The sequence below is a fragment of the Pelobates fuscus genome, chromosome 7 (genome assembly GCF_036172605.1).
Source record: "Pelobates fuscus isolate aPelFus1 chromosome 7, aPelFus1.pri, whole genome shotgun sequence".
Taxonomy (NCBI): Eukaryota; Metazoa; Chordata; class Amphibia; order Anura; family Pelobatidae; genus Pelobates; species Pelobates fuscus.
This window is the reverse complement of record NC_086323.1, coordinates 112,381,229-112,392,310: the sequence shown is the minus strand read 5'-3', so window position 1 is coordinate 112,392,310 and position 11,082 is coordinate 112,381,229. Positions and strand designations below refer to the sequence as shown.

Genomic DNA, 11,082 nt, shown 5'->3' with positions numbered 1-11,082 from the left:
ATTCACAATTAAAATAAAGAATTAATAAAATAAAATAAAAAAAGTTAACTAGTGTTACTTAATATATGTGATTTCTGGAAATAAAGTGTCTATGCCTGTTCCTCAAACCCCTGTATACTTACATACACAATACAACTCCTTGATACACACACACACACAATGCAACCGCAACGCACATAGGCTCACACTTTGCAGGCTCGATACACACACTACAGCCTCTGTCAACATATGCACAATCTCTACAACCAATATACATGTTTACAAGCCCATTCTATAGCCTCCAGATACACATAGTACACCACAAGCAGACCCCTTTACACACATTTAACCAAAAACAACCCCTTCTACACACACACCAGCCCTGTCAAATTTTACTCTTTGGTAACCCACTTGGGCACCAGGGACAAGACACCAACCAACACAATGCAAATGGCATTCAATTTACTGCATGATACTGTGTAAATGCGTGCAGTGGTTAGGATAATGGAGGATATAATGGGACACAATAGTCACCAGAACACCAGTCTGACCTTGAAGGCATTTTTATGTTCTCTATAAAACAGAGAACAAATCAAAGCATTTATCTACAATTGTATTCTGATGCATTTGGCAATTATGTTTATCAATGGAGATACAGAGTTCATACAGTATACCGAATGTTTCATTTCTTCATTACCTATGGACAGATGTTCTGGATAAGCTCTCCACTTCGTTAGAAAAGAGTGACAGAACACAGAAATATGTTTGTTCTTCTCTGAAATAGATTGCTGAGATGCATGGGTTGAACCATTCCCAACTCCTACTGAAAAAAATATTAAGACATTGTAATTTAAAATAATTTTATTTACATCATTAATAAATCGTATTGGTTAGAAATATGTACCCATAATGCACAAGATGCCTCTTTCACAGATATCCACAAACGGTTCAATATGAGAGATTGAAGGACACTCTAGACTGCTGGTGAGATATACGTTTATGGGACTTGAAAATGTTTTTCAGTACAATCAATAGTCTGTTAGTAAGAAAAGTGTCCTATACCAGGATAGTGGCCTATCTTGACATTGTGACTGCCATGGATGCTATAATGGATGTTGCATGCCATGCAAGTAATTATATATGTAGGAAGAATCTGAATATATAAATTAAAGGATAACTACACAGTTATTTCAATCTTGCAGCATTCAATTTTGTTCTTTTGGGTTGCTTATCGGTTTATTGTAGCAGGTGCATTTTTATTGTGTATTAATGAGATCTGCAATTTACATGTGAAAATATTTGCATTATTATATTAAATATGCAGAAACCATTTTGAATATCTTATATGTAAATCCTAAAAAATACATTTTATTAATAAAATAAATTTTCCTACTGTGAGACATTCATGGTATTCCAAATCAGTTGGCTTTGGAGTCACGTATGAAGATTTTTAAAATCGTTACGGTAAAACTGTAAGATGTGTCACTGATTCAAATCAACATATTTAATGTAAATAGTACACAAAATACACTTTAAGTATCAATGAAATCCCCACTGCACACGACTTGTGTGGGACTTTAACATAATTAATTAACAAATTGATAATAATTCATCCTAATTTTTCCCTTCTAGACAGGACTCTGGAGGAAAATGTACTCCTCTCAACAACAAAAAAAAAAGCATTTTTTGTAATAGATGAATATATAACTTGATTTCAACACATACATGCCATTAGAAATATTTAGCAGCATTATACATTGCAAGGCCTTAAACACCAGGTAGAAACGTAGAAATTCTAGCAATTTAAGTTGAAAGGCAGAATCATAAGACAGCATAGCAAGGGCTGTCAACAAAGATTAGTACACCCTTATATCATGTTTTAGACCTGATAAATGCACGCTTTTAAAATTACCATCCATTATATTTTTTTCTATTCGTTTCTTGGAGAACATTATTAGTCTGTGTTTCAAAAAAGATACAATCTGTTTTTTTTATATTTGAGGTACAAAGTTTGTGTTTAAGGTCACAGAGACAAATTGTAGAAGTACCTGCATTAAGACCATTTTTAGTAAGGCAGTATTACTTGTGTGCTTCTACTGCTACCAAAATGTTTACCAACTATTTATAGATAGAAGCTTCTCTTATGTTGTCTGTGCTTGAAATCCTACAGCCTTAGGAAGACGTATTCCCCAATTCCCACCACCCGTTCTACTGCTCAACTGCTCCCCTGGGCTTCCACTCTCAACTGCATCCTCTCTTGGAATCCTCCCTGCACGACCACAATCTTCTTGAATTTGGGTCACCTCAGTGTGGGCAGCATAAAAGCCACCTACTGTGTTGACTGCCTGTACCGCATGGACTTTATTGCGTGCTCGTTTCTGAGTAAGCATACAAGTGAAGACCTGCTTGAATCTCTTCCGAAAGTGTTTAGAGATGAGCGCATATACGATGGGGTTGAGACATGAATTGGCATAGGACATACAATGTGAAACCAGGCGGAAAGCATAGGTAGCTCTGTTGAAGGGAAAATGACCAAACCAGAAGCAAAGAATGACCAGATGGTGAGGCAACCAGCAGATGCAGAAAAGCACTGCTACGATAATTATCATTTTTGTTACTTTGTGTTTAGCTTTTCGGGATTCAGAGGCTGTTTTTACTGGGTCTACGGATGTCCACAAGAAGCAGATGGTTCTCGCATAAGATAGTCCAAGGATGAGCACAGGAAGAAGGTACCCAAAGACAAAAGTGGAGACATCCATGATCTTTCTCCTCCTGTCCTCCCAATTAGGGATGCAGATGGGCACTTGATTGTAGAGGATTATATGATAATAGCTAAGATAAGGGCCTGCAAACAAGATTGATAGGGCCCATATGACTCCAATTGCAGCCAAGGCATTCCGAGATGTACGAAGATCTCTAGACTTCAGAGGGTAACGGATTGCAAGATACCTATGGGTATACAGAGGTCACATATAAACAGTTTATCAACACTGTTCATAAAAAAACGTTATTTTTTTTAAATGATTGTTAGCAAAGTTACAATGTGCTCACAAATAACATTATGTTTGCACTACTTCTGACATTTTGCAACAGTACTCTTGCATTGGTTATGAATAATTCATATGGTAGTTTATAATTTTTTTTGTTATAATTGTCCTTTCTTATTAAGTCATATAGGTACACTGTCCATAATAATCTTCTATGTTAAATAATTTTCATTGGAAACCTGAAAAAAGACACAGCAAAAATAAAGCACATGGTGATACATATTAAGTACACATATATAAAGGTGAAACGTGTATACCTCCCAACATTTTAAATGGACAATGAGGGACACAATAATTTTACGGATGTAGCTATTCTGAGAAATTTAAGGTAAATTAGCAATAAAAGTGTAATGTAGAAGAAGAACAATATATCGTACACAGACTACTTTCTAAACTCATTTATTGTAGTTAAAACACATTACTGTGAGTGTTATTGCCATGGGACTCAAATATACCATCAGCCACATCAACAACATGGAGCTCCTAAAAAAAGAGGGATGTTAGGATAGAAAAAAAGAACAGAGGGATATGGGCCCAAAATCGAAAATGTCCTTGCAAAATACATTGCGGATCCATTAAAGCTGCTTAACGGATCACAGTGAGTGCCTAAGATTTTTTACTTTCCTTCCAAAATAGGGACACTTGGGAGTTATGTATTTGAAATATGCGTGTATAACAGATCAAATGAAATGAAGGAGAAATGTAAATTCAGTCTGTTTTCCCTCACCCATTTGGGCAACTTTGCTCATCTGCTATCATTACAACATGAGTGCCACCTACAGAGAATTTGTATAGTTGAAAGGTGGATTGGAGCCTATAGTGAATAGTGCAAGGAAGGTAAGGAATGAGAGGGGACCATTTGGTTACTTTATCTTTATACAAAGACATTTGTGCCCTATCTAGATCAATTTTATTTACAATCTTTTAAATATGTGATGTCCTGGTAGATTTAATTCTCTTGATATAATGTTATTAACCGCAAACAAAGTTTAACCTTAGAGGGAAGGAATTTCTGAAATCCTGTCCTACCTAATTATAAACATATTAGAATGAGTATGCTCGCCTCAACCTCTTGGCATGATTGCAACCTTCCCCATTAGTACAGAAATCCATGTGTTGGCATTCCGATCTGGAGGATAATCCTGTTACTGATCCCATCGCCTGACACCAGCTAGGACAAAATCACAAAAAAGGGAACAGCTTGCACAAAATCTTCTACAGCTTCAAATCTTCTAAGACTACTTACAAATTGCCTTTCTCAAGTAAAAATGCAGGGATTTGGTCACTTCATATAGCCAAACAACGTCAAGTCCATCCCTGTGCCAGAGTGTGACTATCCCAGCTGGGACAAAGTCAGCCCATACCAAACAGTTATAGATACTGTTAAAACAGAACAAATATAATGATAGATAGTGACCTATGTAATATATAGAAACGATAAAGGACCCTAAAAGTAGAATGTGAAGAAATAAATACATGAATAAATACATGACAATTCAATGAAGTGGTCTGGGTGCCAGGTCCATCTAGGGTTAACCCTGCCTGCTGTAAACATAGCAGTTTCAGAGAAACTGCTATGTGTACATATGGGTTAATCCAGCCTCTAGTGGTTGTCTCATTGACAGCCGCTAGAGGTGCTTCCGCGCTTCTCACTGTGATTTTCACAGTGAGAAGATGCCAACATCCATAGGAAAGCATTGAGAAATGCTTTCCTATGGACTGACAATGCGCGGGCGGCTCTTGCCGCGCATGTGCATTCAGTGTATGACGTCGGAAGAGGGAGAAGAGTTCCCAGCGCCGTGCTGGAGAAAGGTAAGAATTTAACCCCTTCCTCCCCCTTCAGCCCGGCGGGAGTGGGGGCACCCTCAGGGCACTATAGTGCCAGGAAAACGAGTTTGTTTTCCTGGCACTATAGTGGTCCTTTAATGTTTGGACAATGTTAATATGTTGTTGTCCATTGACATTAGTATGTCTTATTTTACTTTTATCATCAAATATATTCTGGACAGATTGCAGTTGTTAATTTTCTAATAGACAAAGCTGGACAGGTGTTTTTAGTTTAAATAATTAATTTAGCTATAATAATATCAGACATCCCAATGTCTGAAAACATAGTACTAAAGGTGCCAGGCAGAATCTATTCCCAATCCCCTAAACTATGTTGCTTTTTTTGTGCCATATTTAAAATCCCTATTATATAAATCGTCAGGCTGTACTGTATTTCAAATTCTTTGCAGGATTCTTACGCTTTAAGTGACAGAAGCAGATGTTTGAGAATCCATATTTAACATTAATGGAATTCCTACATCTACCATTCTTCCAGCCCTGGACATTTACAGTGTTAATCCCTAAAGTGAGAATTGTTGTGAATTCAAAGTGAATTCAGTTTAACATTTAAGGACATAATAAAAATTATTTATGTAGCACCAACATATTCCACAGCACTGTACAATATGTAAACAAGATACACGTTTAATTCTAGCAAAAAATTATTATATATGGGAACAGTAGGTGCCCAAACAAGTGTAGAATCTAAATAAGTGAACTGGAAAAACTCTCCAAGTTAACTATGTTTCCAGTTCAGATACTTTATCCTTAAAGATCAAATACACTTTCACCTCCAGACAATTTTCACTTTAGTAGATAACCCTGAGAATCTATCTAACTCCAGATATACCACACCAGAGTGTCAGGCCTCAGTAGGTAATTCCTCCACAACTCGTATCTCATCCACTCTACAGGTAAAAAGCTGTAGGTCTTCAGTTCTTTTTAACCACTTTAAAAGCTGTGGGTAAAACACTATATGTAAATGGAATGAATAAAATAACAAGAAAATTATAGCAACATCAGTGCTGGTCATTTGTATCTTGGAATGTAGACTACTGTTTATCGGGCTGTTCAAATCCCATAAATGATATTACATTATTAGTAGCATTAGGCTGGATGCTTAGACTTTAGTAGTGTCTAAAGTTGCAGCCTTCATTTTGCGTGTAATTATACATGTAGTGTTGGTTTTGGCAATTTCAGATATTGTGGTTAACATGAAGCTTGCTACAAATGCCTCACCCTTTAAGAAACAATGACTGGCCAATACCTATATTAATAATAAAGGGATATGTTTTTTGGCTCCATCTCGATGTCATCCTTGATTTGATTGGTGTGATGCTTGTACTGTTTTAAAGTGAGCAGTGGAAGCATTATTAAAAAATACATTGATGTGGTAAATCTTGGTGTGATCATGGACAAAAAGCTAACTCTAAAACTCTAGATCGCGGCAATCAAGAAAAACGAAGTGGATAAAAAACGTAGAAAGATTCTACATCTCAGCTACTTTTCTAGCCTAAAATTGCCAATTTACTTGTTAAATCTTCCTAATTCCCACTTTAGTAAATGCTGCTATATCGGTGGTATGAAGAATAATCCAGTAAGCAAATCACTGGAGTTTTCATGGTTGGTCTTCTATAACAATGCCCTGTAGATGTGATTGCAAATTGACCTTCTTGCAGGCGATCCGGAACACAGCAACTAGAAATGTATTTACCACGTGCCCACAGAATGACGAACATACAGTGTCTTCTGATGAAGCAATACGCCATTTAAAAACTCCTTACAATGGTACATAGACAATATATGTAAGATATGTATTCCTTTCTCCCTTGTTTCTGTCTTTCCTATTAGCCCCTGATCAGCTGCCATCTCAACAAGCAAGACATATATTCAGTACATCACTTTCACTTCCCTATCTGTTCACAAACACCAGCTTATTTACTTATGGTCAAGATAGGTTCTGAGATATATTAGAATATAGGCGATATTTTGTGTGTGCATTTCTAAATGGGCAAACCGTTTCTGCATGTTTATGAGTGTGTCATGTTTAATTACCATATCAAGCTTGTCTCCTTCTAATATTTTAATTAGCTAGGGCTCTTCTTGTAATTAGTTCTCAATTCTTCTGCTTTTGTAGAAAATATTTTGTATGAGGTGTTAAACTATTCACACTTTGCTGCAGGGATGCCTCCAAATGGAAGCTGAACACATTTAAATATTTGTATCCTTTTCCAGAATATATGAATAAATTATGATGTTTCCATCCCGATTAGTTCTGCAGTTTAGTTCCACCTGATTGATGTCTTCTGTCTTCTAGTGCTTTCATTGGGTAACACTATCAATGAGTGAAGTTAAACCTCTTTAAAATGGCCTGTGTTTTAGGGCATCCAGGACATGATGGCCCAATGCAGAACCAGTGGGTATTATGATAAATCTTGTAAGAGCAGACTATGCATGTCTGAGGCATCTATAACCAGTGAATGGGACTTTTCTCTCTTTTTTTTTTCAAAAATACCCCAAATCTTAATGCAGTTGTTTAGCCTCTCAGCAACATTCCCCACCACTATTCCACTCCTTTGTTTCTCATATCCTCCCATGTCTTACTCCATTCCATTATTCCTGTGTCTCTTCTCCCTAGGTCTTTTTCTATATCCCCCACTCCTGTGCTTCTTGACATCCATTTTCAATCTTGTGTTTCTCCTCACTCCTTTGCTCTCCTATAACTGTCCCTGTTCTTCCAATGTATCGATCAATAACCACCATCTTGTATCTCTCCTAACTGCCCCATTTCTCTCCATATTTCCCTCCCATTCCAATGTTTCTTATCACACTCCAACGTATGCATATACCTACCTTTCCTAGACTTTCACCATAGGAGAATCCTGTCACTTCCTGTGCTCTAGCTTGTGGTCCTGGTGGAGTCCGTGTTCCTTCTGTGCTAAGCCTCATAACAGGATGTTTCAACTTTGCCGGGTGAAAAGTTGTCAACCAGCATAGCAATTGTGCCTGTGGTGGTGAGGCCTGGCACTGGAAGGATCCACCAGAATCCTGCTCAGACACTCTTGGAACATTTACTAGGCTGCATGACCAGCTGGACCTAAGTACTGCAGCATTTAGGATAATTTATTGCTAAAAGATATAATCCTAGTACAAAATGGGCACCAAAAGCCCAAGAAAAGCATTGATAAAAAAAAAACTAAGCAATAAATGAAGACTGTGAAAACAGGGCAATCATATCTGCTAAAAAATTTGATAAATGTATTCCAATAGCCTTGAGTAGCTATTCTATGGCAGTTGGTTCTCAGACTGCTGTTGTTACATGTGACAGCAGTTTAATGATGTAAGGTCGCTAAAGTGTCTCCATATTTCAAACCTGCTTAATCACTCAAAATAGGAGAAATTTAATATAGGGACACTCTGGGCATGTTTACAACTTAAATGCACAATAAACCTCATCATGGCAAACATAACAAACCCTAGTTAAACTTACCAGATGATGTAACACAAACAACTACCGTAACTAGTTCTAACAATAGCTCCATCCCCTACACTTAGCCAAACATAATCTCATAATGCCATGCTCCAAATACTTGTGCCTTTCATGCATGTGTAATGCTACCCGCGTCCATTCTTTTGCTTTATTCAGTGAGTCATTTTGATGAATGAAAAGTTCAGGTCATGGGTGCACTATGCATGCTATGCATGACTACAAAATTCCCATTGGTTTACATAACAAACCAAAGACTGGCTGCGAAATCCCTTTCAAAACCAGCAAAACAGGGAAATTATGTTTTTATATATGAAAAGTAAATGTTTCATTATAGTTCCTCTTTATGCTTATGTGATCTTATGGTATTTAAATGCCAGTGACGGAGACCCAGCTCTTTACATGAAGTAAACGTGACATGTATGTGTGCATCATTTATACTGTGTTTCTCTATGTGAAAATCAGTCACTGGTGCAGGTAATTGAATGCGGACAGAATTCTCTTGGGCAGAAGTACTTGTTTTATCAGGCTCATAGAATTGAGCCCAGAGAGAGACACCTACAAAGCTAAAGAATGCTGAGAGCATTTACAGAGAGATATGGCTATACATCAGAATCTCAAATACGGCTCCACGTCCTGCAGGAAACCATTGGGTTTTCTTCACTAAACATTGAATTGTAATGAATTAAAAATTAAACTGTACATCTCAGGTAATATACCTGTACAATTACTTTTTTTTTTATATATTTTAGCCTAAATTTTGCCATTAAAGGACCACTCTAGGCACCCAGACCACTTCAGCTTAATTAAATGGTCTGGGTGCCAGGTCCCTCTAGGATTAACCCTTTTTTTTAATAAACATAGCAGTTTCAGAGAAACTGCTATGTTTATACTGAGGGTTTATCCAGCCTCCAAAACCTCTAGTGGCTGTCTCACTGACAGCCGCTAGAGGCGCTTGCGTGCTTCTCACTGTGAAAATCACAGTGAGAAGACGCCAGCGTCCATAGGAAAGCATTGTAAATGCTTTCCTATGCGACCGGCTGAATGCGCGCGCGGCTCCTGCCGCGCATGCGCATTCAGCCGATGACGTCGCGAGGAAGGAGGAGAGGAGGAAGAAAGCTCCCCGCCCGGCGCTGGAGAAAGGTAAGTGTTTAACCCCTTCCTCTCTCCAGAGCCCGGCAGGAGGGGGTCCCTGAGGGTGGGGGCACCCTCAGGGAACTATAGTGCCAGGAAAACGAGTATGTTTTCCTGGCACTATAGTGGTCCTTTAAGTTTTAAATTCATTATGAATAGTTGTTTTTTTTTACTGAATAAACCCTACAGTTAGCTGTATAAAAAACATATATGCAAAAAAAAAAAAAAAAATAGAAATGCCCAGCACAATCCTTAAAGCAGATCTGTAATTTTATATAATTTCGTTTTTTTCTTACTTTTTGCCCCCTGCATCTTAAGGATTATATTCAACTCCTTGCCACTTGCCTTTGTTTATATATATTATCTTTTCTTCCTTGTGTTGGATTTCAACACCTAGGTGCGGACATTTTGTTCTCCTTTGCCCATAAAGTTTGCAGTTTCCCATCTGTGGGATTGATTGTACTGATGGATTGTGGGTAAATTTGATTGGCAGCTGAAACAAAACCTTTGTTTTATGGTCCGCCCATTGTCAAGTTTTGTCAACCTGGCTGCTTTACATGAAGAAATGTATTTCCAACTTTTATTTATGTATGTAATGAAAACTATAGAGCTCAGGAAATTAATAAAAATCGGTTCAGACAGAGGGAGCTATATAGAAACAGATTAGATTTAATTTATTTTTGGTGACAGAGCCACTATAAGTACAATGATCCTTTAAGGTGACAAGATGAATGAACAGATGTGGACTGAACTCTTTACCTTGTTACAGGAATGACATTATGATTGCATCCATCCAAATTACCTCATCTTTTATCATTATATCTAACAGTTTTACACTGTTTTGTTTTATGCAGTGATGTATTTAGTATCTGTGCTGCCCTACGCATGACAGAACTTGGGCAATCCCTAATTTACATTTGCCCCAGCCCTTCCTGTCAATGCCACACCTCTTCCTGTTAAACGACTAACACACACTTTGATTGACATACACACACTGATTTGACACAAACAATCACTGACTCACTGACATACACACAATCACAGACATACACACACAATGACGCAGACACACATTCACTGACATTCACTGACAGACACTCACACACTCACTCACAGACACACACTGACAGACAGACACACACACAATCACTCAGACACACAGGTGCCCTCACGGACACAATCACTCAGAAACAAACACATTCACTGACAGACACACACACTCTCTCACTGACAGACAGCCACACAGTGACAGACATACACACAATCACTCAGATACACACTGACAGACATACACACACTGACAGCCAGACACACACAATCACTCAGACAAACACTGACATACACACATTGACAGCCAGACACACAGAATCACTCAGACACACACTGACATACACACAGTGACAGACATACACACACAATCCCTCAGATACACACTGACAGCGAGACACAATCACACACACACTGACAGCCAGACACACACAATTACTCAGACACACACTAACATGCACACACTGACAGCCAGACACACACAATCACTCAGACACACACTGACAGCCAGACACACACAATCACTCAGACACACACTGACATGCACACACTGACAGCCAG

The 11,082-nt window shown here is 38.1% G+C and overlaps 1 protein-coding gene across 3 annotated transcripts in view; it reads right to left on the bottom strand.

Moving 5' to 3' along the window:
• Positions 1 to 874: 874 nt before the first annotated feature.
• The window catches only part of GALR3 (galanin receptor 3), a 65,065-nt gene continuing 54,857 nt past the window's right edge, over positions 875 to 11,082 (bottom strand). For all 3 annotated transcript variants that reach the window (XM_063426419.1, XM_063426416.1, XM_063426417.1), the window contains exon 3: positions 875 to 2,928. In XM_063426419.1, coding sequence (XP_063282489.1) covers positions 2,121 to 2,928 — 808 coding nt within the window. In that variant the 3' untranslated portion in view covers positions 875 to 2,120. The remainder of the gene's footprint in view (positions 2,929 to 11,082) is intronic.